The sequence below is a fragment of the Sapajus apella genome, unplaced genomic scaffold (genome assembly GCF_009761245.1).
Source record: "Sapajus apella isolate SASKATOON/1434 unplaced genomic scaffold, GSC_monkey_1.0 scaffold68, whole genome shotgun sequence".
NCBI lineage: Eukaryota > Metazoa > Chordata > Mammalia > Primates > Cebidae > Sapajus > Sapajus apella.
In genome coordinates this window covers 4,960,336-4,987,746 of record NW_022437008.1, presented here as the reverse complement: position 1 = coordinate 4,987,746, position 27,411 = coordinate 4,960,336, and the positions used below count along the sequence as shown (strand labels likewise).

The window sequence follows — 27,411 nt, the reverse complement described above, 5'->3', positions numbered from 1 at the left end:
CCTGGGTAACATGAGTGAAACTCCGTCTCAAAAAAAAAAAGAAAGAGAAAAATGAATGGAAGAAAGCCTCACAGAACAAACAAAGGTGATTTCTTTTTTTGTTTGTTTGTTTTTTTGAGACAGAGTTTCGCTCTTGTTACCCAGGCTGGAGTGCAATGGCGTGATCTCGGCTCACCGCAACCTCCGCCTCCTGGGTTCAGGCAATTCTCCTGCCTCAGCCTCCCGAGTAGCTGGGATTACAGGCACGCGCCACCATGCCCAGCTAATTTTTTGTATTTTTAATAGAGACGGGGTTTCACCATGTTGACCAGGATGGTCTCGATCTCTTGACCTCGTGATCCACCCGCCTTGGCCTCCCAAAGTGCTGGGATTACAGGCTTGAGCCACCACACCCGGCACAAAGGTGATTTCTAAAAACATATATCATGAGTCTTCAAAATATTAATACAAAGGTCCGCTGAGTACCTTCTACCACCACGCCCAGCTAATTTTGGAATTTTTGTATTTTTAGTAGTGATGGGGTTTCACCATGTTGGCCAGGCTGGTCTTGAACTCCTGACCTCAAGTGATCCACCCACCTCTGCCTCCCAAATTGCTGGGATTACACATGTGAGCCACATCTCTCACTCAGTGACAGAAACAAGACCCACACCAAAACACATTTCTGTGAATTTTCAGAGAACTAGTATGAGGAGACAATTTTAAATGTTTTTTTTTTTTAAATTATCATTATTATTTTTGAGAGAGATTCTCACTCTGTCACCCAGGCTGGAGTGCAGTGGCATAATCTCAGCTCACTGCAGCCACAGCCTCCTGGGTTCAAGTGATTCTTCTGCCTCAGCCTCCTGAGTAGCTAAGACCACAGGTGCATGCCACCTCACCTAACTAACATTTTGTATTTTTAGTAGCTCTATTCCACAATTTTTTTTCTTTTTCAGATAGAGGCTCTCTCTTTCGCCCAGGCGGAAGTGCAGTGACATAACCTCAGCTCACTGCAACTTCCACCTCCTGGGTTCAAGCAATTCTTCTGCCTCAGCCTTCCAAGTAGCTGGGATTACAGGCATGCACCACCACACTCAGCTAATTTTTGTATTTTTAGTAGAGATAGGGTTTCGCCATGTTGGCCAGGCTAGTCTCAAACACTTAACTTCAGGTGATCTGCAGCCTCCCAAAGTGCTGGGATTACAGGCGTAAGCCACTGCACCTGGCCTATTTTTATTTTTATAAAAACAGGGTCTCCTTATGTTGTCCAGGCTGCTTTTAAACTCCTGAGCTCAAGCAATCCTCCTGCCTCAGACTCCCAAAGTTCTGGAATTACAAGCATGAGTCACTGAGCCTGGTCTTTAAATGCTTTAAAAGAGAAAGAAAGTAACACAACACAAATCAAATTGTCATTATATTTTAAAATACATACTGTAAGCTGGCAGACAATGTTACATAATTGAAAATTCTAAATGAAAACTACATTCAATCCAAAATTTCAAACCCAGTTAAGGTATCATACAAAAGAGGTAGAATAAAGACATTGTCAGACTTATAAAAGTCCCAAAGTTTTGTCCCAAATTAACCTTTGTCAAAGTGCTAAACAAAACAAGGATGTGTTTTTTACAAAAATGAGATGCTAAACCAAAAAAAAAAAAAAAAAAAAAAGACATGAGTTCCAGGAAACCAGTGCCCCAATATAACAAAGAGGCATAGGAAATTCCTGAGATGATCAGGAGCTGGGCGTTTATTTGTTTATTTAATTTTTTTTGTGACAGGGTCTTGCTGTGTCACCCAGGCTGAAGTGCAGTGGTGCTATCACAGCTCACTGCAGCCTCGACCTCCCAGGCTGAAGCCATCCTCCCAACTCAGTTCTTTTGCCAGTTGGCTTCCTTTTACTTATTCATTGATGAATCCCACATATTCATCTATTCATTGTACAGTGGTGAAACCTCACAGACATTATTTTGAGTAAGTAATACAAGTTAACACCATCAAGAATGGAACACATTGACACTGTGTGTCTCTTGATGAGATAAACCGCATTACTTATGAGGTATTCCTCCCAAAGATGTATAAAGATGAGGTACACCCAAATTGAAAAACACTCTACAAACTAGTTGTCCTGGCACGGGGGTCATGCCTGTAATTCTAGTACTTTGGGTGGCAGAAGTGGGAGGATATCTTGAGCTCAAGAGTTTGAGATAACACTGGGCAACACTGCAACACCCTATCTCTACAAAAAATAAAAACATATCGGGGCGTGGTGATGCAGGCCTGTAGTCCCAGCTACTCAGGAGGCTGAAGCAAGAGGATTACTTGAGCTCAGGAGTTCAAGTTGCATCTGGTATTATGTTTAGCTATCATGGCGCCATTGTATTCCAGCCCAAGTGATAAAGCAAAGCCCTGTCTCCAAAAAAAAAACCAAAAACCGAAAAACAAAACCCAAGCAAAACTCACCACCACCAAAACCAAAATAACCTGGATTCTTTGAAAATGTTAAAGTCATGAACAAGTAGGATACGCAGAAAACAAATAGTAAGGTGGAAGATTTAAATCCAAATATTTTAGTAGTTCCATTAAATGTACATAGGACTGTATGTGCCTATTATTAGGAGTCTGAGATAAGATAAAAGCACGGATCTCATAACAACAAATTACTTTGAAATCTTCTTTCTTGCTTTAAAAGGCATGTTGGATTTACATTCTAGTCCATAATAAATACGACTATTTTAACATAAAAATCTATTTATGTTGTTTATCAGATATTAGGGTTTTTTTCCCCTCTCCTCTCAACCTCCAGATAAAATCGATGCTCCCAAATAATCCCCTTTTATTATCATTTTACAAATGCCTGGCTCCAAGGTTACTACCTGATTCAAAGATACAATCCTGGTCTCTCAAACAGGCAACCCACATTGACACTCACACAGTTTCCACTCACACCTGCGACCACAAGGCAGCATCTTCGGGCCCTCGTTGGCCAAGACCCGTTCCCAGAGGGCATCCGCACACAAGCTCATCCAAGTCACGATTTTGATTCCTTTCCTGCCCCTTCCTCCACCCGATCGAGAACGCGACCATCAGATTTCACCTTCACCTTCACCCTCAGCGCAGTGCAGACCGAGCCCTGGACTCACCCATATACAGATTGAAATGTCCCGTCAGTGTTTCATCCCCTCTGCATTCTGAAGGCGAGTTAGCATCTGGTTGCGTGAGTTCCAAACTAACAGCCAGGACCAGGCTTGAAGCGAAGAATTCCTAGACTCGCATCATGGCTAGTTTGACTGCGTCTCTGTCTTTGGACTACATTTCCCATCAGTTCACTGTTCGTAGGTACTTCCGCCAAGAACCGGAAGCACGTTTTCTTGTGTCGTACCCCAGATAACCGAGCTGCCAGGGATAATCAGGCCTGGCCACTCTAGCGGATAAGCCGGCCCCATAGCGAGCCGCTCGGCATGAGGGCTCGCGATCCTCGGTGCAGAGGGGCGGTAAATGGAAACAAGCCCGGCTTGGCGAGGAGTAGGGAAGCCCGGAGTAGGGAAGCCCGGAGTAGGGCTCTGGACTACATTTCCCAGAGCATCCCGCAAGCCGCGACAAGTCTTGCGAGATTTAGGCTTCCTCTTAGCCAGGTGGCGGGACTGTTGGCTGTGCTGAATTAGCCGCCGCCGCCTGTCGGAGTCTGGAGCAACTTGGCCAGGCTATCCCCGACCGGAACTAGAGAAAGCTGAGGGTGAGGAATCCGGCTCCGGTCCTTTTGTGTGTGGAGGAATGAGGAGAGGAGTTTGCGTGTGTGATCGCGATGGTTGCCGTGGGTCTTCGTGGTCTGCGACTGTGGCTGTGTGATGTTGACTCTGGGTGATCGATCAGGTGGCCGCTTGTGACTGCGCACCCGGAATGTTTGAGTGTATCCTGGACGAGCCGCGCTGTGCGTGCGGATGTGGAGAACCGGTGATTGCGTGGTTGGGGCTGCGTGTCCCCGGGTGGGTGCATGACTGCGTGTGTGTGCAGCACCGTGTGCGCGTTGAGTTGCAGGTCTGTGGCTGTGCAGGTGCAACTTGTGTGGCCCCTTGGTGTGTGTGACAGAGGAGAGTGTGATGGCTGTGAGGCAATCGGTAAGTGGATATGGGGAGGCGTGTGTGCGATTGGGACTTTGTGTGTCCCCTTGAGAGAAAAAAACAGGCAGTTAGGGTGCGTGGGTTCTTGGTAAAACTCCTTTAAACTGAAACTGCCTGAAAAATCAGGCTGCAGGCACAGATAAGGAAAACCAGCATAGGGGGTTGTCCTAAAGACATTCCTCAGTTGCACTGATAAGGGACCGAGGCCCAGCATAGAAACGCCTTTGTCCTTCGTGTGACCGGCGGGCTTCCAGGAAACAGTTGCTTCTTTCGTGGGCATGTACACGGTGGGCTCTGTTAGGTTTTGAAGGGACGGCGAGGGTTAAAGAAAGAGAGAGTTGTCAGCTCAATGGCGGGGACCAGCTAAATGCCAGAGGCCACTGCCCCTAACAGGCTGGAGTAATTACAGGCCTGGGCAGGAGGGATCTGCACGGTTATGGCTTGTTGCCTGGGAGAATGTTGATAAGGATGTTTTTTGGGCCTTTGCCCAGCAGGATGCGATAAGGAAGTCAGGCGGTTGGGGAGGATATTTCTCACAGCCCGAACCCTCGTGGAATGTTTCTCTCTGACCAGGGTCTGTGAAATGGCCGGGGCTTCCAAAACTGCAGCTTGGACTAACAGGTTCCAGTGGCCACTTCCCTTTTTTGGACATGCTTTGAACTGTGAGCTGAGCCTCTACGAATTATCTCTTCAGTCCCTGATTCTTCCCAGCCAAGCTTTCACTTCAGCCCCTGATCGGCCCTGGGCCAAGCTTTCACTTCAGCCTTTGATTGGTCCCGGGCTAAGATCCCAGGGCCAAGCTGAGCAGTGTTTTTTCCAAGACGGTCCGCAGACCAGTGAGCACATTCCTCCCCTTCCCCGTTCATAAAAACCCCAGATTCAGCCTCCTAAGTTGGCAATCTTCTCTCGGGTCCACTCTCCGCTAGGGAGAGCTTTCTGCTTTTGCTTATTAAAATTCCGCTCCAACCTCATCCTTTGTATCCACGCTCCTTTTTTCCCTGAGAAAGAATTCCAGGCGATACCGGGAACAAGGAGAGACTGCCACATTGTGGTGCACTAGCGAGACTAACACTTTTAGTGTGTTTGTAGGATTATGAATGACCCCGTGACCTGGCACGGCAACTGTGTGTGCACAGGGGGTGTGTGTGCTGTGATTGTGCAGGTGTGACTTCACCACTCCGTTCCCAGGAGACATCTTTGAGCTCAGGATAGATTCTGGCCCTTTCCTGTCATTACATTGTGCTGGACTCTCCGGTCTTCCCTGACATTCTCCTGCCTGTGTGTTGTGTGGGAGTCGCAGGCTTGAAAGGTGGGGCATTCCAACCTGGTCAGTTGGGGTTTCAAAATAAGATAAGTGTCTTACCAGTTTCTTTTTCTTTCTGAAAAAAACAAAAAACAAAAAAAAAAAAACAACAAAAAAACCCACCTTATTTCTATTTCTATTTATTTTCTGAGATAGTGTCTCACTCTGTCACCCAGGCTGGAGTACAGTAGATTGATCACGGCTCACTGTAGCCTGGAACTCCTGGGCTCAAGTGATTTTCCCAAGTCAGCCTCCTGAGTAGCTAGGACCACAGGCATGTGCCACCATGCTAGGATAATTTTTTTTTTTAAGTCAAGTTTTGGCTCTCTCTCTCTCACAGGCTAGAATGCAGTGACGTGATCTCAGCTCACTGCAACCTCTGCCTTCCCAACTCAAGCCATCCTCCCACTTCAGGCTCCAGAGCAGCTGGGAGTATAGGCGCAGGCCACCACACCTGACTTTATTTTGGCATTTCTTGTAGAGATTTTGCCATATTGCCCAGGCTAGTCTCAAATTCCTGGACTCAAGCGATACGCCTTCCTTGGCCTCCCAAAGTGCTGGGATTATAGGCGTGAGCCACTCCACCCAGCTTAGTTTCTTTGAACAGTTCTGTTATAAAGAGAAAGAGGAGGGAATGGTTACTGAGCACCTGAAGACCAAGCTCAAGCTCAAAGTGCTTTGGGTTTTTTCTTTTTCTTTTTTTTCTTTTTAGAGACAGAGCCTTGCTCTGTTGCCTAGGCAGCAGTACAGTGGCACAGTCTTGGCTCACTGCAAGCTCCATCCCTGCCCCCAGGTTCAAGCAGTTCATGTGCCTCAGTCTTTCGAGTAGCTGCAACTACAGGCGCATGCCACCATGCCTTGCTATTTTTTTTTTTTTTTTGTATTTTTAGTAGAGACAGAGTGTCACTATGTTGGCCAGGCTGGTCTGAAACTTCTGACCTCAAGTGATCTGCTGCCTCGGCCTCCCAAAGGGATAAGAAACGTCAGCCACTGCGCTGAGCAAGTCGTTTTTTTTCAGAACATTTTTTTCTCCCTTTTCTGACAATTCCTGCCTACCAAAAGCCCATTCGAAAGACCTGTACTTCCCATTGGACTATATAATGGAGGCCCCAGGGTTAAAGACTGGGTGTCCTATATGTCCTGTCTATGTTAGTATTAATTTGGCTGTTTATCCTGTGTGCAGAGTCTCCTCTTAAGATCTCTGCTGGCCTAGTGAGGCAAAGACAAGAGCCTTTATCCTAACAACTCAATTACTGAAGAGAAGATTAGTGCATATTCTATGTAGCATCACACACCATAGCCCTGGGATGGAAAGCCATGCAGTTTATGGGATGGTGTTAATATTATCCAAATAGGTGACAAGATCTTTTACTTTGCTATATTTTAGGGGTAGGAATGAGATTGGGGGCTTGATCAATAGTTGTACCAATAGGACCAGAGATTTGCCCAGTCATTGGTACATAAATGCTTGGGCCAGTGTCCACATCTGTATTGCATTAAATCTCAGGGCTGGGTGCGAAGGCTCATACCTGTAATACCAGCACTTTGGGAGGCCGAGGAGGGCAGATCATGAGGTCGGGAGTTCAAGACCAGTCTGGCCAACATAGTGACACTCTGTCTCTACTAAATATACAAAAAATTAGCCGGGCATGGTGGCACATGCCTGTAATCTCAGCTACTCGGGAGGCTGAAATAGGAGAATTTCTTGAACCCAGGAGGCAGAAGTTACAGTGAGCCTTTGGCCTTTGGCTTTTTATATGTTAGTGGTTGACCAATAGCTTCAGTGGGGGCTGGTCATCAGAAAGACCAAAACAGGATTAGATGGTTGGGACTATCAGCCCTACCCTCCCACCCCTGGGGAGTGGAGGGGACTGAGGATTAAGTTGACGGCCAGTGGCCAATGGTTTAATCGATCATGCCTATGTAATGAAGCCTCCTTACAAACCCAAAAAGAATGGATTTGGAGAGCTTCCCGAGAGCTGAACACATGGAGGTTCCTGAAGAGTCATGCCCAGAGAGGGCATGAAAGCTCTGTGTCCCCTCCCCCCATAGCTCACCCTAGGCATTTCTTCATCTGTATCCTTTGGAATATCCTTATAATCAGCCAGTAAATGTGTTTCCCTGAGATCTGTGAGCCATTCTATTCTAGCAAATTAATTGAACCCAAAGAGGTGGTTGTAGGAACCACAAATCAAACTCATCAGTCAGAAGTTCCAGAGGCTGGGACTTGTGACTGGTGTCTGAAAGGTAAGCAGTTTTGGGGACTGAGCCCTCAACCTGTGGGATGACACTATCTCATGGAGATAGTGTCAGAATAGAATTGGTGGACATTTAAATGTCATGTATGAGGTGTTTATGACGATAAGAACAAAATCAAACTGTGAAGGACATATTTCAAAATTATATGTGTACTGTGGTCACATCTGCATTGTTCTGCGTATGGAAAACAGATGGGGAGAAATAGCTTTAAGTCCTAATAGTAATTTTCTTTTCCTTCCTTTTCTTCTTTTTGTTTTCTTTTGCCTGCCTCCCTCAATATTGCATGTCTTTCCTATTACAAAGTATTATACATCAACTAACAAGACATTAGTTTCAGATTTTTTGATTTTTGTCTTTGAGAAACATTCTTCTGCATACAACTTCATACTTTCAAAATTCTCTGGCTTGGCTTGGTGGCTCATGCCTGTAATCCCAACACTTTGGGAGGCCCAAGCTGGATGGATCGCTCGAGTCCAGAAGTTTGAGACCAGCCTGGCCAAGATGGTGAAACCATGTCTCTACCAAAAATACCAAAAAAATAAGCCAGGTATGGTGGTGTGCACTGTATTCTCAGCTACTTTGGTGGCTGAGGCACAAGAATCCTTGAACCCAAGAGGCAGAGGTTACAGTGAGCTATGATCACTTTACTGCACTCTAGTGTGGGCCACAGATTGAGACTTGTCTCAAAAAAAAAATTCTTTGGATAAGACCTAGAAATGGAATTTCCAGGTCAGCCACTAGATATTATTAATGGATTTAATATGAAAAACCTTTACTTGAGGATAAAGCTTTAAAAGACAGGGTCCCTGTCCTTAAGTTATAAAGGAGCATTTGTAAGGTAATATTTAGAAAACATCAGATAATATCTTATAAAGTCCTCCTGTTCATGCTGATGACATTGGATGGCCAGTTATGGATGACACTTCATTCTGCCCCCTGCAACCACAGTCCTGTCATGTGTACATGATACTGACCCTATGAGAACACTGTGGATGTGAATGCATTTCCTCAAGTTCGCTTTTTGGCCTGCTGGTTTTTATCTAATGGTGGGATATCCAAAGTGAACTAACGGAGTGAAATGATTGTGAATCTGTTGGGGGGACACAGTGACAGCTAAAGCAAGGGCAGACAAGTGCTGAACTCATCTGTCCAAAGAGCCAAAGCAAGCAGCAGTGTTGCTAGCAGAGCTACTGTACATTTGTACATGTGGCTTCAATGGCTCTGACCTGTTTTTTCCCAGGGTGATCATAATACATGGGGAAAGTTAGAAAATCAGAGTTGGCTGGGCAGCATGGCTCATGCCTGTAATCCCAGTACTTTGCAAGCCAAGGTGGGTGGATCACTTGAGGCCAGGAGTTTAAGACCAGCCTCAGCAACATAGTGAAACGCTGTCTCTACTAAAAATACAAAAATTAGCCAGGCATGGTGTTAGATGCCTGTAATTCCAGCTACTCGGGAAGCTGAGGTTACTGTGAGCTGAGATCAGGCCATTGCACTCCAGCCTGGGTGACAGAGCAAAACTCTGTCTCAAAATAAAAAAAAGGAAAGAAAATCAGAGCTTGTTAGCCACTTGCAGCCAAAGTAACAACACATGTGCATAAAAATTATTCAGTAAAAGCAAAATAGTTTTGGCATATCTTGAGATTTTGTTTTATATCCAAAGGAAGACTATATATTTTATCTTTGAACTACTCTTCGGAAAATGGCTTCTTTATAACAAATATTATAGTTTTCTTCTAATTGGATCTTGAGGTCTCTTTCAGGAGAATGACTATGAACTCTAGCCTCACCCTAATGGGGCTCTAGGGGAGAGGCTTGTAGGCCTTTACAGTTGCATTTCACAGGACATTTCTTTTTCTTGACCCACGGCCTAATGCTCAAGTGTTTGACCTGTGACCAGGTGTCTCACAGGATGCCCTTGTAACTCTTGTATGACTTGTGTCCAGTTTATTCCTACCAAGATAACCACTCTTTTTTTTTTTTTTTTTTTGAGACAGGATCTTGCTCTGCTGCCTAGGCTGGAGTGGAGTGGCAGAATCACAGCTAACTGCAGCCTCAACCTCCTGGGCTCAAGCAATTCTCCCACCTCAGTCTTCCAAGTAGCTGGGACTACAGGCATATGCCACCACATCTGGCTAATTTGTATATTATATATATATTTTTTAGAGATGGGGTTTTGCCATGTTGCCCAGGTTGGTCTTGAACTCCTAAGCTCAAGCAATTCACCTGCCTTGGCCTCCCACAGTGCTGTGACTACAGGTGTGAGTTACCACACCTAGCCAATGTACATTTAATTATCGAAGTACTATCTATACTATTTTATCGAAGTTCTAATTATCAAAGTACAACAGAGGTTTTTAAGCTTTTTGTAGATATTTTTGAAAGATCTTGTATTCCTTTAGGAAATGAGAAAAGGCTGGTGTGGTGGCTCATGCCTCTAATCCTAGCACTTTGGGAGGCCAAAGCAGGTGGATTGCTTGAGCTCAGGAGTTTGAGAGCAGCCTGGGGAAATGGCAAAACCTCTTTTCTACTAAAAATACAAAAAACTAGCTGGGCATGGTGGCACATGCCTATAGTCTAAGCTAACACAGAGGCTGAAATGGGAGGATCACCTGAGCCTGGAAGGTTGAGGCTGCAGTGAGCTGTGATTGTGCCACTGCATTCCAGCCTGGGCAACAGGAGGAGACCCTGTCTCAAAACAAAAACAAAAACTAAAACCAGAGGGAAGAAAAAAAAGAAAATGGGAAGGGAGGAGTACCTGTTTATTAAGGGTTTTTTGTAAATAGTAATTTGCATATCAGATGTTGACTGTAATATTCTTTCAGCTTTGCTAGGCCTACAGCTTGCTGTGTGCTTTTCTACTCTATTTCATTTACTTGGGAAATAATATATCAATGTGTTTTATTCATTCCCAGCGCAAACCATGGAATATTGGGAATGTCCCATTCTATGAAGGAGGTTTGCTGGCAGCAACAGGAAGATCCATGAACATGGAGGTACTTTGTTGAAGTTACACTAATTTTTTTACTCTTCCCCACTCTCAGCCCAGCCAGTCTGCTCAGTATAATATTCTCTCCAACCTTGAGCACCCTTTCCATCTCCTCCTTCATCTTAAAAACCTTTCCTTTAATTTCAACAGCGCTGCATGGGTTTGTCATTTCAGGGGTTGGTCATGTTCCAGGATCTGTCTATAGACTTCTCTCAGGAGGAATGGGAGTGCCTGAATCCTGCTCAAAAGGACTTATACAGAGATGTAATGATGGAGAACTACAACAGCCTGCTCTCACTAGGTAAGAATGTCTATCCCCAAATAACTCATGAATTTTGGCTGCACCTTTTATTTCTTTTTTTCTTTCTTTGAGACGGAGTTTCACTCTTGTTGCTCAGGCTGGTGTGCAATGATGCAATCCTGGCTCACTGCAACCTCCACCTCCCAGGTTCAAGCGATTCTCCTGCCTCAGCCTCCTATGTAGCTGGGATTATAGGCATGTGCTACCATGCTCAGCTAATTTTGTATTTTTAGTAGAGACAGGGTTTCTCCATGTTGCTCAAGCTGGTCTTGAACTCCCAACCACTGGGATTACAGGGGTGAGCCACCGCGCCCAGCTGGATGCACCTTTCAGTTGTATGGGTGAATTTTCACCTGTTGCCTAGGGAATTGTTTTGTGTTTTGTAGATTAAGAGATGGGCAGCCCTCTGGGGTCCCTCAATCTTCTCCATGCTTCAGACCTTTATACTTTCCTCTAGTCCTTCATGAGGATTAAGGGAATAACTCTGAATTCAGTAACAGCAAGAATATGTCTTATTTAGTTCTTTTCCTTTTTTTTTTTTTTTTTTTTTGAGACGAAGTCTTACTCTGTCAAACAGGCTGGAGTGCAGTGGCACAGTCTCGGTTTACTGAAACCTTTGTCTCTCAAGTTCAAGCAATTCTCCTGCCTCAGCCTCCCGAGTAGCTGGGATTATAGGCAACCGCCACCACACCCGGCTAATTTTTATATTTTTAGTTGAGACAGGGTTTCACCATGTTGGTCAGACTGGCCTTCAACTCCTGACCTCAAGCAATCCACCCACCTTGGCCTCCTACAGTGCTGGGATTACGGAAGTGAGCCACCATGCCTGACCATCTTACTTTTCTTATAAACAGGTCTCTCTATCCCAAAGCCTGATGTGATTTCCTTACTGGAGCAAGGGAAAGAGCCCTGGATGGTTTCAAGGGACGTCTTGGGAGGATGGTGCCCAGGTGAGTAAGGACTGAGCACATGGGGAAGGCACTGCTGTTTAGAATCCAGCCCATCAGAGGGGCAGCACCGTAAAAATATTTATGGAGGAATCTCTTCCATAAAGTCCCATCCAAGCGTTGTGGCCTAAGATACATGGAAAAAAGTCGAGATACCCACCCCCAACTTTTTAAATTTCTTTGAGAAAGAGTCTTGCTCAGTTGCCCCGGCTGGAGTACAGTGGCACAATCTTGGCTTACTGCAACCTCTGCCCCTCGATTGAAGCGATTCTCCTGCCTCAGTCTCTGGAGGAACTGGCATCATAGGCTTCCACCACCAAACCCAGCTAATTTTTGTATTTTTAGTAGAGATGGGGTTTCACCATGTTGGCTAGGCTGGCCTCGAACTCCTGACTTCAGATGTTCCACCTGCTCTGGCCTCCCAAAGTGCTGGGATTACAGGTGTGAGTCACTGCGCCCAGCCAAGAACCCCCTTTTACCTCCACCTCTTGTCATAATTTCTTCCGATTTCAAAGAATAAAGTTTCCTTCTTCAGGAGCCATCCTGTTGCCTGTATCTTAGAGCTTCTTTCCCTTTGAAATTTAAGCTCATATATATATATTTTTAATCTTTTAAGACATATTTATTTTTCACACTGATCCTTGACTTCTTTTTGTCTTTTCGTAGCTAATTTTCCTTTGATGTAGCCATTTCATACATCAATGGATATTCATTCACTTTTTCTTTTTCTTTTTTTGAGACGATGTCTTACTCTGTCACCCAGGCTGGAGTGCAGTGATACAATCTTGGCTCACTGCAACCTTTGCCTCCTGGGTTCAAGCAATTCTCCTGCCTCAGCCTCCTGAGTAGCTGGGATTACAAGTGCGTGCCACCATGCCCAGCTAATTTTTGTATTTTTAGTAGAGACAGGGTTTTACTATGTTGGTCAGGCTGGTCTTGAACTCCTGACCTCAAGTGATCAACCTGCCTTGGACTCCCAAAGTGCTGGGAGTACAGGCGTGAGCTACCGCACCCAGCCTCACTCACTTTTTTTTTTTTGAGTAGCTGGGAATTCAGGTGTGCACCACCGTGCCTGCCTTATTTTGCATTTTTAGTAACATTGTGGTTTTGCCATATTGACCAGGCTGGTCTTGAACTCCAGACCTCAAGTGATCCACCTGCCTCAGACTCCCAAAGTGCTGAGATTACAGACATGTGCCGCCATGCCTCGCCCTGTAGAACTTTTAAAATTTACCATCCATGGCACTCATGGTACCTGACTCAGATCTTTTTTTAGAAAATCTCATCACTTCTGAATAAATTTTAGCTGTTCCATCTTGAATATGGTTTGATCCCTGTTCTTTCAGTATTACTTCCAGGAAGCCCAATGAGATCTTTGACTTTTCTTTATGACTATTAACCTTCCTTTTGGGTTTCCAATTATTTAACCATTCTGGCGAGGTTTTGTTGTTGATTTCTTTTTCTCTCCTTTTCTCCTCGAAATTTATATGTTGAAGAAACTGGATCATCTGCTGTTTGACATGTAGCTCCCTTCCCTTTATTCCTTTCTTTCCTATAAACTATTGTGTATTTCATCAAGAAGCACATGTCTGGTTGTTTCTCTTTTTGTGATGTTAGCAGCCGTTCCTCATCTTATCCCCAAAAATTACCAGGTAATTTAAAAACTGTCCTTATGAACACACAGATTTTAAAAATATTTGATGTGATTATTGTAATTACATTACAATGATTACAGTTATTATTCTTGAATTCATGCTCAACTTGTCCCAACTTAAGCCAATAGGACACTCTTCACAATGGTTCCTGAGTCTATTTGACATGACCCTAAGAGTCTTGAATAGCTTCGCTTTTTTAATATGCCAGCTTTTTCAATGTATATAATGCACACTTTCTGTCCTAATCCCAAGATGCTCCAGGAGCCCAGGTTCTGTGTGGTAAAAGACGGTATTTAGCCCGGCGTGGTGGCTCAAGCCTGTAATCCCAGCACTTTGGGAGGCCGAGGCAGGTGGATCACGAGGTCAAGAGATCAAGACCATCCTGGTCAACACGGTGAAACCCTGTCTCTACTAAAAATACAAAAAATTAGCTGGGCGTGGTAGCGCGTGCCTGTAATCCCAGCTACTCAGGAGGCTGAGGCAGGAGAATTACCTGAACCCAGGAGGCGGATGTTGCGGTGAGCCGAGATCGCGCCATTGCACTTCAGCCTGGGTAACAAGAGCGAAACTCCGTCCCAAAAAAAAAAAAAAAAAAAAAGACGGTATTTAGAGACAGTAATCTGTCATCTGTCATTAGCACGTTCATTGCCGCTGGACTGGTTATTTCTAAGACTTCAACGGATGAAGATGGAAAATATTTTTTAAAAATCATGATTGCAGTCTTACCTTGCCAATTCAAATTGATTCATTGAGTTTTAAGTTTCAATGATTCATGTGTTAATTTTTAGATCCCCAATTATGTCTTTTACAAAAATTCGCTTGGCTTTTTTGCTAATGAAATGTTACTTTCTCACTTTTTAAAAAAGTAAACTTTAGGTTTTAGTATAGATTTACAGAAAAGCTACAGGTTAGTGCAGAGACTTCCCATATACATCACATGTAGTTTCTCATTAACATCTTATATTTTTACATTTGTCATAATGAATGAATGTTGATCCTATCCAATTATAATATTGTTGAAGCAATGTTATTATTATTTATCTGTCCTATGGTGCTGAGATCTATTATTATTAATGAAAGCCCCTACTTTACTCAGATTTCCTTAGCTTTTACCTAACGTTCTTTTTTTCTATTCTAGGATCTCATCTAGGATAACACATTACATTGAGTCATCATGTCTTCCTTGGCTCCTCTTTGCTTTGATAGCTTTTCAGACTTTCCTTGTTTGTGATTGTCTCAATAGTTTTCGAGAGTTCTGGCCAGGTATTTTGTAGATTGTCTCTAATTTTGGGACTCGCCTAGTGTTTTTCCAGTGATTAGACTAGAGTTCAGGATTTTTTAGAAGGAGGCACACAGAGACAAACTGCTGTTCTCATCACATCATATAAGGGTACCTACTATTACCATATATGCACATCATCTTTCCTTTTTTTTTTTTTTTTTTGGGACAGGGTCTTGCTCTGTCACCCAGGCTGGAGTACAGTGGCACAATCATAGCTCACTGTACCCTTGAACTCCTGGGCTCAAGCAGTCCTCCTGCCTCAGATTCCCAAAGTGCTGGGATTACAGGCGTGAGCCACCACACCCAACCTGTCTTTACTCTTAAGGAGTAAAGATTATTTCATTATTTTCAGTTTGTCTTCCCTTTCTATCATAGATATTTTTATTTCTACTCAACAAGGAAACACTATGTTTTTGCTTTCTGGTTATTTTTCAGACTTGAAGTTCAGATGTCAGACCAAATATTCATGTCTGCCAAAAGAAATCTATGAAGTAACATCATCTCAGTGGGTGAGAATGGAAAAACGTCATAGCCTTGTGGGCTCCAGTATCAGAGATGACTGGGAAAGCAAAGGCCAGTTTGAGCAACAAGGTATAAATCAGGAGCGACATTTGGAAAAAGCATTAATGACATATGAAAAAATGCCAACTTTCTGCCTACAGACATCTCTCACTCTGCATCATCAGATTCATCCTGGAGAGAAACTATATAAATCCACAGAATGTATGGCTCTTAAGTATGGCTCAGAACTTACACAAGAGCAAGAAACCCATACTAGTGAAAAACTTTATAAATGTAAGGAGTGTGAGAAGGCCTTTGGTCATTTTTCCAATCTTGTTAAACATCAGAGAATTCATACTAGGGAAAAGCCCTATGCATGTAAAGAATATGGAAAAGCTTTTGTTTCTGGTTCACATCTTATCCCACACCAGAAAATTCATACAGATGAGAGACCCCATAAGTGTCAGGAATCTGTGAAGGCCTTTAGACCATCTGCACACCTTACTCAACATCAGAGAATTAATACTGGTGACAAACCTTATGAATGTAAAGAATGTGGAAAATCTTTTACTTCTGGCTCAACACTAAATCAACATCAGCAAATTCACACTGGTGAGAAACCCTATCATTGTAAGGAATGTGGAAAATCTTTTACTGTTCGCTCAACACTAATTCGACACCAGCGAATTCACACTGCTGAAAAACCTTACGATTGTAAGGAATGTGGAAAATCTTTTGTTTCAGTCTCAGCATTAATTCGACATCAGCGAATTCACACTGGTGAGAAACCCTATGATTGTAAGGAATGTGGAAAATCTTTTACTTTTCGCTCAGCACTAATTCGACATCAGCGAATTCACACTGGTGAGAAACCCTATCATTGTAAGGATTGTGGAAAATCTTTTACTTTTCGCTCAGGGTTAATTGGACACCAGACAATTCACACTGGTGAGAAACCCTATGATTGTAAAGAATGTGGAAAATCTTTTACTGCTGGCTCATCACTAATTCAACATCAGCGAATTCACACTGGTGAGAAACCCTATGATTGTAAGGAATGTGGGAAATCTTTTGCTTCAGCCTCAGCGCTACTTCAACATCAGCGAATTCACACTGGTGAGAAACCTTATCGTTGTAAGGAATGTGGTAAATCTTTTACTTTTCGCTCAACACGAAATCGACATCAGCAAATTCACACTGGTGAGAAACCCTATGATTGTAAGGAATGTGGGAAATCTTTTGCTTCTGGCTCAGCACTACTTCAGCATCAACGAATTCACACTGGTGAGAAACCCTATCATTGTAAAGAATGTGGAAAATCTTTTACTTTTCGCTCAGGGCTAATTGGACATCAGGCAATTCACACTGGTGAGAAACCCCATGATTGTAAAGAATGTGGAAAATCTTTTACTTTTCGCTCAGCACTAATTCACCATCAGCGAATTCACACTGGTGAGAAACCTTATAATTGTAAGGAATGTGGAAAATCTTTTACTGTTGGCTCAACACTAATTCAACATCAGCAAATTCACACTGGTGAGAAACCCTATGAGTGTAAGGAATGTGGGAAGGCCTTTAGACTTCGTTTACGACTTACTCAACATCAACAGATCCATACTGGTGAGAAATCTTACCAATGTCAGGAATGTGGGAAAGCTTTTACCAGTGTCTCAGGACTCACCCAACATCACAGAATTCACACTGGTGAGAAACCCTATGAATGTCCAGAATGTGGGAAGGCCTTTACACAGCGTACATATCTTAATCAACACCGGAGAATTCACACTGGTGAGAAACCTTATGAATGTAAAGAATGTGGGAAATCTTTTACTTTCTGCTCAGGACTAATTCAACATCAGCAAAATCACACTGGCGAGAAACCCTATGATTGTAAGGAACATCGGAAATCTTTTACTTCTCACTCAACACTCATTCAATGTCAGCAAACACACACTGGTGAGAAACTCTATGATGATAAGGAATCTGGGAAATCTTTTACTTCTCATTCAACACTAATTCAACATCAGCGAATTCACACTAGTGAGAAACCCTATGATTGTAAGGAATGTGGGAAATCTTTTACTTCTCACTCAACACTAACTCAACATCAGCGAACGCACATTGGTAAGAAACCCTATCACTGTAAGGAATGTGGGAAATCTTTTACTCTTCGCTCAGCACTAATTCAACATCGGCCAATTCACACTGGTGAGAAACGCTATGATTGTAAGGAATGTGGAAAATCTTTTACTTCTCACTCTACACTAATTGAACATCAGCGAATTCACACTGGTGAGAAACCCTATCATTGTAAGGAATGTGGAAAATCTTTTACTTTTCGCTCAGCACTAATTCAACATCAGCAAATTCACACTGGTGAGAAACCCTATGATTGTAAGGAATGTGGAAAGGCCTTTAGACGTCGTTCAAAACTTACTCAACATCAACGAATCCATACTGGTGAGAAACCTTATCAATGTCAGGAATGTGGGAAAGCTTTTGTCCGTTTGTCAGGACTCACCAAACATCACAGTATTCACACTGGCGAGAAACCCTATGAATGTAAGACATGTGGGAAGTCCTTCAGACAGCGTACACACCTTACTCTACATCAGAGAATTCATACCGGTGACAGACCTTATGAATGTAAAGAATGTGGAAAATCTTTTACTTGTGGCTCAGAACTAATTCGACATCAGCGAACTCACACTGGTGAGAAACCTTATGATTGTAAGGAATGTGGGAAGGCCTTTCGATGTCCTTCACAACTAAGTCAACATAAACGAATCCATACTGGTGACAAAACATATCAATGTCCAGAATGTGGGAAAGCCTTTTTCTATGCCTCAGGACTCAGCCGACATTACAGTATTCACACTGGTGAGAAGCCTTATCAATGTAAGACATGTGGGAAGGCCTTTAGACAGCTTACACAGCTAAGTCAACATCAGAGAATTCATGACCTAACATAATTAATGTAGGAAACCGTTCTCATGCCATTCGTTTGCCATGAATCATCAGCAGATTCCATATGTGGGTCAAACACAATGGATGTGGGAATTCCTTTTGCTTCATATTCACTTTTTTCAAAATTAGGACATTTAATACTGAAAAAAGTTGATAATTAATGTAAATGAGTTTTCTATCATGACTCAAAGCTTGTTGAAACACAAATTCATATTAGAGAATGTGGTCAATGACAAATGACAACCATTTACTACCTATGTGACATTTGGCTAATTATGTAAACTCTCTGTGCCAAAATTACTAAATGATAAAATGTTGATAGTATTAGTTTTTCTGTTTGTTTTGAGATGGAGTCTCTCTTGTTGACCATATTTTTAGTATAGATGGGGTTTCACCATGTTGGCCAGGCTGGTTTCGAACTCCTGACCTCAAGTGATCCACCTGCCTTGGCCTCTCAAAGTGTTGAAATTACAGGCATGTGCCACTGCACCTGGCTCTAGCTCCATTAAAAATATTTAGACATATATATATATTTCCAAAGATATTCATGCATCAATATATTTAATATTTCTTGAGTGCATACTCTGAGCCATCCCTGTGTTAGGAACTGTTGATAAAATTGTGTGTAAGAAAAATAAGAACTTTGTTGTCTTGGAGTTTGCTTTAAGTATAGTAGACAGAGTAACAAACAAATAAATTATATATGTAATATAAAACCAGACTGTATGTGTGCTATAAAGTAAGGTAAGGGATTAGAGAAAAATGGGGTGGGCAGGGCTAATTTGGATAAGGTAGTCAGGAAAGGCATTTCTTTTTTTTAATTTTAATTTTCTTTTACAAAGACAGGGTTTCACCATGTTGGTCAGGCTGGTCTTGAACTCCCGACCTCAGGTGATCCACCCACCTTGGCCTCCAAAGTGCTTGGATTACAGGCGTGAGCCACCATGCCCAGCCAGGAAAGGCATTTCTGACAAGTTGGTATTTGCATGAATGTAGATATATGGTTGCATTTTATTATACATAAATTGTACTTAGATAAAGTTGATGAAAACTTAAAAACTCATCCACTATGTACTTCACATTGTTGTATTTCACTCTATTTAAATTATACCTCCATTTTAAAAACTTAACACATCTCTACAACTTACTTATCTATTGATTTCTATTTTTACTAATATGCTTATGGATGATTTTAAATATATATATATATCTTAACCATTAAGGATGATAAAACAACCTTTTAAGAAGGTTATTTTAAGGTTAATCAATTGAGGCTTTCTCTCAACTGACTCTTTTGTATCAATTTGTAGTCAGATGAGGTTTGTCTCAATTTATTGAAACAAATCATATGTTTGTTCTCAAATTCTTACTCTGTCATTTATTATTCCTTCTCCATGTTTTTGGTACTGGTTCCTTGGCAGTATTTAAACATGAATATTTATAGAGAGAGTGAAGACGGAAGAGTGCTTTTTATAGTTCAGTTGTCTTTCTCGTGTGTGACAGGGTTTTGCTGCGTTGCCCAGGCTGGAGTGCAATGGCACAATCTCGGCTCACTGCAGCCTCAACTTCCCGGGCTCAACTGATCCCCCACCTCAGCCTCCTGGGTAGCTGGGACTACAAGTGCACACCACCACACAGAGCTAATTTTTGTATTTTTTGTAGAGAAAGGGTTTCATCATGTTGCCCAGGCTGGTCTTGAACTCCTGGGCTCAAGTGATCCTCTCACCTCAGCCTCCAGGTGCTGGGACTTAGAGGTGTAAGCCACTGTGCTCAGCCAATACTCTTTATGTTTTTACTCTTTTTGTGAAAAAAGTAAGGAGAAATAATTTTTTAAAGAGCAGAGAAAAGCAAAATGAAAACAGATCACCTGTATATTCTTATCAACCAAAGATGATCTATTCGGGGTAAATCCTTTTAATAGAGGGTTTTCAATATTTCTAGTCTGCCACAGTGTTGGAAAGAAGAATCATTACCGACATCTTACTGCATTGAGTTTTTCTCTTCCTGTACCTGGTATATCTCTATGTTTCTGTAGGTATTCTTTTAGGTGCTTTAGTAAGTCTTTATATTTTTAGCATAAAGGTTTACACATTTCTTATTTTACTTATTTCTAGATAATGATTTTTTTGTTTATATTATGATTGAGATACTTTTTCTGTTACGTAATTGATTACTATTACTATGTACTAAATGCTGTTTTTTTGTCTAAGGATTGTAACATTGATAAACTAGTAGATCAAATGGTTTCTTCATGAGATTGAATTGCCTAGAAAGATGTCGGTATTATTTGTAAATAAAAATGTTTGTCTATTTCTTTCTATATGCCTTATTTCTTTTCTTAATTTGTACTTGTAGCTTGGATCATATGTATAGTATGAATGTCTATAGCACTAATTAGTTTCCTCATCTTGACCCTTTCTGTAAGGGCGTGTTTTTTTTTTTTTTTTTTTTTTTTTTTTTTTTTTTTTTTTTTCAGGGTCTCACTCTGTTACCAGGCTTAAATGCAGTGGCATTATCACTGCTCACTGCAGCCTCAACCTCCCAGGCTCAATCAATCCTTCCCACCTCAGCCTCCCGAGTAGATGGGACTACAGGTGTGCGCTACCACACCTGGCACATTTTTGTATTTTTTGTAGAGATGGGGTTTTGCTATGATGTCGAGGCTGGTGTCGAACCTCTGGGCTCAAGCAATCCACCCTCCTCAGCCTCCCCAAGTGTTGGAATTACAGGTGTGAGCCATCATGCCTGGCCAAAGGACTTTCTTTTGTTGTTTGCTTTTTGAGATGGAGTCTCTCTCTGTCGCCCAGACTGGAGTGCAGTGGCGTGATCTTGGCTCACTGCAACCTCCACCTCCCAGGTTCAAGAAATTCTCCTGCCCTCAGCCTCCTGAGTAGCTTGGATTACAAGCATGTGCCACCATGCCTGGCTAATTTTTGTATTTTTAGTAGAGACAGGGTTTCACCATGTTGGTCAGGGGGCTGGTCTCAAACTCCTGACCTAGTGATCTGCCCACCTCAGCCTCCCGAAGTGCTGGGATTATAGGGGTGAGCCACTGTGCCCGGTCAAGAGAGTATTTTTAATGTTCACCATTAAGGATGATTGCGGTAGGTTTATGGTTTTACTAATTAAAACAATTTTTGGCCAGGCAAAGTGGCTCTATACTTCAGCCTAGGCGACAGAGCAAGACTCTCAAAAAAAAAAAAATTTTAATAAAGGAACTGTGTTAAACTATAAATAAAACCACTTGGGCCTATATTTAGTCAGATTATATCTTCCACTATTCAAAGGCAAGACCTCATGACTTGTTATTTTCTTATTAAGTTGGTTGAGGTATAATTTACACAGATTGCAATTCATACTTTTAAATGAACAACTTGATTAATGTTGATATCAGTATATATCTGTTATGCTACTATCACAATCATAGAGGACATTTCCATCATCCCCCAAACACCCCTCATGTCTGTTTGCAGTCAGCCTTCCCTCCCTGCTTATTCACAGCTCACTACAACTACAGATCTGCTTCTTATAACCGTAGTAGGGTTTTTTCATTTTTTGTTGTTGTTGTCTGTTTTGTTGTTGTTTAGTTTTGTTGGGACGGAGTTTCACTCTTGTTGCCCAGGCTGGAGTGCAATGGCGCAATCTCAGCTCACTGCAACCTCTGCCTCCTGGTTTCAAGCAATTCTCCTGCCTCAGCCTCCCAAGTAGCTGGGATTACAAGCATGTGCCACCATGCCTGGATAATTTCGTACTTTTAGTAGAGACAGGGTTTCACCATGTTGGCCAGGCTGGTCTCAAACTCCTAACCTCAGTTGATCCACCTTCGTTGGCCTCCCAAAGTGCCGGGATTACAGGCATGAGCCACCATGCCTAGCCTGTAGTTTTGATGTCCATACTTTCACTTCTGACACTGGCAATTTGTTTGTTCTGTCTCTCTTTTGATCAGTCTGGCTAGAGGTTTATCAATCTTATAGACCTCTTAAAAAAATCAATTAATATTTTTTCAATTTTTTTTTTTTTGCTGTGGTAAAATACATATAAAATTTACCATCTTAACTATTTTTAAGTGTACAGTCAGTACTAAGTCCATTCGTAATGTACAACCAACGTCCATCTCCAGAACCCTTTTCATTTTGTAAAACAGCAACTGTAAACCTATCAAGCAACACCTCCTTCCCATTTCCCCTTTCCTCAATCTTCTAACCTCTGGTGACTACTCTTCTGTTTCCGGTATGTATAAAAGTGACTGCGCCAAGTACCTCACAAAAGTGGAATCAGAGTATTTGTCCTTTTGTGTCTGCCTTATTTCACTTAGTATAATATCCTCAAGGTTCATCCATGTTGTAGCATGTGTCAGAACTTCCTTTTTGAAGATTGAATAATATTCCACTGTAGATATATACCATGTTTTGCTCATCCATCTGTTGATGGACACCTGGGTTGCTTCCACATTTTAGCTATTTTGAATAATGCTGCTATGAATATGGTGAATATGGGTATACAAATTTCTTTTCTCTTTTTCTTGTGAGATGGAGTTTCACTCTTTTTGCCCAGGCCGGGGTGCAATGGCACAATCTCGGCTCACCATAACCTCTGCCTCCTGGTTTCAGGCAATTCTCCTACCTCAGCCTCCTGAGTAGCTGGGATTACAGGTATGTACCACCACATCTGGCTACTTTTATATTTTAAATAGAGACAGGGTTTCTCCATGTTGGTCAGGCTGGTCTCAAACTCCCAACCTCAGGTGATCCACTCACCTTGGCCTCCCAAAGTGCTGGGATTACAGGTATGAGTCACCATGCCCGACCTCTCTTTTCTTTGAAATGGGGGTTTTTCTCTGTCACAAAAGCTAGAGTGAAGTGGCATGATCATGGCTCACTACAGCCTCGACCTCCGAGGTTCAAGTGATCCTTCCACCTCAGCCTCCTGTGTAGTTGAGTTTGTAGGCATGGGCCACCACACTCGGATAATTTTTGTATTTTCTGTAGAGATGAGGTCTTGTTATGTTGCCCAAGGCTGGTCTAGAACTTCTGGGCTCAAGTGATTAATCTACCTCTGCCTCCCAAAGTATTGGGATTACAGGCTTGGTCAGTCTTTTAAAATTAGTTTTGGGTCTACTTGTTCTATCAGTGATAGGGCAGTGTTGAAATAACTAACGATAATTGTGTATTTCTCTATATCTTTTTTAGTTTTATCTGTTTTTCATCTGTGCCTTTTGGAGCTCACTTATTACGTAGTTACACATTTATGATTGCTTTTCCCATTTATCATTAGAAAATTCCCTCTTTGCTCTGACCTGGTAATAGTCCTTATTGTGAAGCCTACTTTGTCTGATATTAATATAGCTATGATTGGTGGTTGCATGGTATAGCTTTTCCCATCTTTTTTTACTTTTAAACTATCCAGGTGTTTAAATTTAAAGAGGGTGTCTTGTAGACAATGTATAGTTTTTGTTTGCTGTTTTGTTGTTGTTATTGTTTTGAGACATGGTTATGCTCTGTCACCCAGGCTGGAGTAGAGTGGTGCAGTCACAACTCACTGTAGCCTCAACCACCTAGGCTCAAGCATTCCTCCTGCCTCAGCCTCCTAAATAACTAGCACCAGAAGCGCGTGCTATGCCTGGCTATGTTCTTGCATTTTTATCCAATCTGACAATGTCTGCCTTTAGTTGTAGTGTTTAGATCAAGGAATGGCAAACTATGGTTCCCAGGCTAAATCCGGCCTCACCTGTTTTATATATATTTTGCTGGAATACACCCTGCCCATTTGTTTACATGTTTAAAATTGCTTTTCTGCTACAACTAAGGGGTTGAGTGATTTGACAGAGACTCTATGGTCCACAAAACTTACATGCCACTCTGGCCTGTTACTGATAAAGTTCTCTGATTCCTGGTTTAGATTATTAATATCTCGTGAGTGTCAGTATGGTTAGGTTTAGTTCCAACAGCTTGCCATTTGTTTTGTCCTGTTCCTTGCTTGTTCCTTTCTTCTTTTTCTTTTATTTTCTTTCCTTTTTTTTTTTTTTTTTGAGTCTCCCTCTGTTGCTTGGAGTGCAGTTGCACAATCTCGGCTCACTGCAACCTCCAATTCCCGGGTTCAAGCCATTCTCCTCCCTCAGCCTCCTAACTAGCTGGGATTACAGGCACGTGCCACCATGCCCAGCAAATTTTTTTGTATTTTTAGTAGGGACAGGCTTTCACCATGTTGGCCAGGATGGTCTTGATCTCCTCACATTAAGTGATCCACCTGCCTCGGCCTCCCAAAGTGCTGGGATTACAGGTGTGAGCCACCATGCCCAGCCTGTTTCTTTCTTCTTTATAATTGTTTTTCATGATTCCATTTTATCTCTACTATTATTTATTAATTATACCTCTTTGTTTTTATATTTTCTAGGACTTTCTCTAATGTCTATAATATACATCTATTTTTTATGTTTATTATGGGTTTTTTTTTTTTTTTTGGAGACAGAGTCTTACTTTGTCACCCAGGCTCTGGAGTGCAGTGGCATAATCTTAGCTCACTGCAACCTCTGCCTCCCAGGCTCAAGCAATTCTCCTGCTTTAGCCTCCCAAGTAGCTGGAACTACAGGCATGTGCCACCACACCCTGCTAATTTTTCTATTTTTTTGTAGAGACAGGGTTTCCACCATGTTAGCCAGGCTGGTCTCAAATTCCTGACTTTAGGTGATCCCGCCAGCCTCAGCCTCCCAAAGTGCTGGGATTACAAATCTGAGTCACCATGCCCACTTATTTCCCTTCTTTATTTTCATTTATTTATTTATTTTAAGACAAGTTCTTGCCCTGTCACCCAGGGTGTAGTGCAGCGGCACCATCACAGCTCACTGCAGCTTTGAACTCCTGGGTTCAAGTGATCCTCCCACCTCAGCCTCTCGAGAGGCTGGAAATAAAGGTGCGTGCCATCACAGCCAGCTGATTTTTGTATGTTTTTTTTTTTGAGACGGAGTTTCGCTCTTGTTGCCCAGGCTGGAGTGCAATGGCGCGATCTCGGCTCACCGCAACCTCCGCCTCCTGGGTTCAGGCAATTCTCCTGCCTCAGCTTCCTGAGTAGCTGGGATTACAGGCATGCGCCACCATGCCCAGCTGATTTTTTTTGTATTTTTAGTAGAGATGGGGTTTCACCATGTTGACCAGGATGGTCTCGATCTCTTGACCTCGTGATCCACCTGCCTCGGCCTCCCAAAGTGCTGGGATTACAGGCGTAAGCCACTGCGCCCGGCCTTTTGTATGTTTTGTAGAAATAGTTTTGCCACATTGCCTAGGCTAATCTTGAACTCCTGGGCTTAGGTTATCTGCCAGCCTTGGCTTTCTAAAATTCTCAGATTACAGGTGTGAGGCACTGAACATGGCCTTATTCCGCTTCTTTATATGTGGAAACCTAGCTACTGACTTTTTACATATTTGTGCAATCCTACCACACACAGAACGTAATTTTAAAATTACTACATACCTACTACTGTAACAAATAAACATATTAAGATTTTAAGTTATCTTTATGGAATTCACAAAATATTAAAATGTCTCTTAAACATTTGAGATATTACACTTCACCCACAATAAAAGAAATGTAAGAAATTATACTGAGAAACAATTTTGTACCTATCAAGTTGACAAAAACAAAAAGAGTTAACAATATACTCCGTTGGTGGAGCGACGGAGAAACAGCCATATCATACATTGCTGGTGGCAATGCAAAACTATAATTTTTGTTAGATCAACAAAACCATGCAATGTTTACCTTTGATTCACTAATGCCACTTATAGGTATGTATTTTTAAAATATACTTCCAACAATATGAAAATACAATTGTACAAAATTATTCACTACAGTATTATATGTAATAGCAAAATACTGGAAATAATCTAAACGCCCATACATAGAATAAACTATTGTCTATTCTTACTGTGGAGGAGCTGTTAAAAAAAGAAGAAAATCTTATATATTGATTTAGATCTAATAACACACTGGTGAATTCCCTGGGTTGTCCTTTTTGTCTCATATAGCTCAACCTGGAGCTGAAGAAGCAAGAAAACTCCTGGAAACACCAGGAGATGCAGAAAAAAAAACAAAAACAAAAAAAACCCCAGGTCAGGGCACAGTGGCTCATGCCTGTAATCCCAGTACACTTTGGGAGGCCAAGGCAGGTGGAGCACAAGGTCAAGAGATCCAAACCATCCTGGCCAACATGGTGAAACCCCATCTCTACTAAAAACAGAAAACTTGGCTGGGTGTGGTAGTGCACGCCCAGCCAGGTACTTGGGAGGCTGAGGCAGAATAGCTTGAATCCGGGAGGTGGAGATTGCAGTAAGCCGAGATTGAATCACTGCACTCCAGCCTGGTGACAGAGACTCCATCTCAAAAAAAGAAAAAAAAAAGGCCGGGCGCGGTGGCTCAAGCCTGTAATCCCAGCACTTTGGGAGGCCGAGGCGGGTGGATCACGAGGTCAAGAGATCGAGACCATCCTGGTCAACATGGTGAAACCCCGTCTCTACCAAAAATACAAAAAATTAGCTGGGCATGGTGGTGCGTGCCTGTAATCCCAGCTACTCAGGAGGCTGAGGCAGGAGAATTGCCTGAACCCAGGAGGCGGAGGTTGCGGTGAGCCGAGATCGCGCCATTGCACTCCAGCCTGGGTAACAAGAGCGAAACTCTGTCTCAAAAAAAAAAAAAAAAAAAAAAAAAGTCCTAACAAAAGCCTGCTCTGTGTAGACAAAAGACCAAGAAAAGGGCAGCCTAGCAAAACAAAACTTCTAGGTAAGAATTGCTCTACTTGAGGCGCGGTGGCTCATGCCTGTAATCCCAGCACTTTGGGAGGCTGAGGCAGGCGGATCACTTGAGATCAGGAGTTCAAAACCAGCCTGGCCAACATGGTGAAACCCCATCTCTACTAAAAATACAAAAATTAGCCAGGTGTGGTGGCATGTGCCTGTAATCCCAGCTATTTGGGAGGCTGAGGCAAAGGAATTGCTTGAACCCAGGAAGCAGAGGTTGCAGTGAGCCAAGATCACCCCATTGCACTCCAGCCTGGGCAAAGAAGTGAGACTCCATCTCAAAAAAAAAAAAAAAAAGAGGTATAGGACATGTTTAGA

The 27,411-nt window shown here is 42.4% G+C and overlaps 1 protein-coding gene across 4 annotated transcripts; it reads left to right on the top strand.

Annotated features, from left to right (window-relative positions):
• Positions 1 to 3,616: 3,616 nt before the first annotated feature.
• ZNF850 (zinc finger protein 850) lies at positions 3,617 to 18,728 on the top strand. Of its 4 annotated transcripts, none has more exons than XM_032249329.1 (5): positions 3,617 to 3,715; positions 10,578 to 10,658; positions 10,826 to 10,952; positions 11,807 to 11,902; positions 15,272 to 18,728. In XM_032249329.1, the coding sequence occupies exons 2-5, from the start codon at positions 10,647 to 10,649 to the stop codon at positions 18,307 to 18,309; spliced, it is 3,273 nt and encodes a 1,090-aa protein (XP_032105220.1). In that variant the 5' UTR covers positions 3,617 to 3,715; positions 10,578 to 10,646; the 3' UTR covers positions 18,310 to 18,728. The 4 variants fall into 4 exon arrangements, with proteins under 4 accessions (XP_032105220.1, XP_032105219.1, XP_032105218.1 ...); XM_032249328.1 differs by lacking the exon at positions 3,617 to 3,715 and adding an exon at positions 5,369 to 5,450; XM_032249327.1 differs by lacking the exon at positions 3,617 to 3,715 and having other exon boundaries at positions 10,367 to 10,658.
• The last annotated feature ends 8,683 nt before the right edge of the window (positions 18,729 to 27,411 follow it).

Coding starts and splice junctions, on each gene's coding strand:
- ZNF850 (XM_032249327.1), top strand. CDS start 10,557: ATGTGTTTTATTCATTCCCAGCGCAAACCATGGAATATTGGGAATGTC. Junction 10,953..11,806: donor CAACAGCCTGCTCTCACTAG/GTAAGAATGTCT, acceptor TCTTATAAACAG/GTCTCTCTATCCCAAAGCCT. Junction 11,903..15,271: donor CTTGGGAGGATGGTGCCCAG/GTGAGTAAGGAC, acceptor GTTATTTTTCAG/ACTTGAAGTTCAGATGTCAG.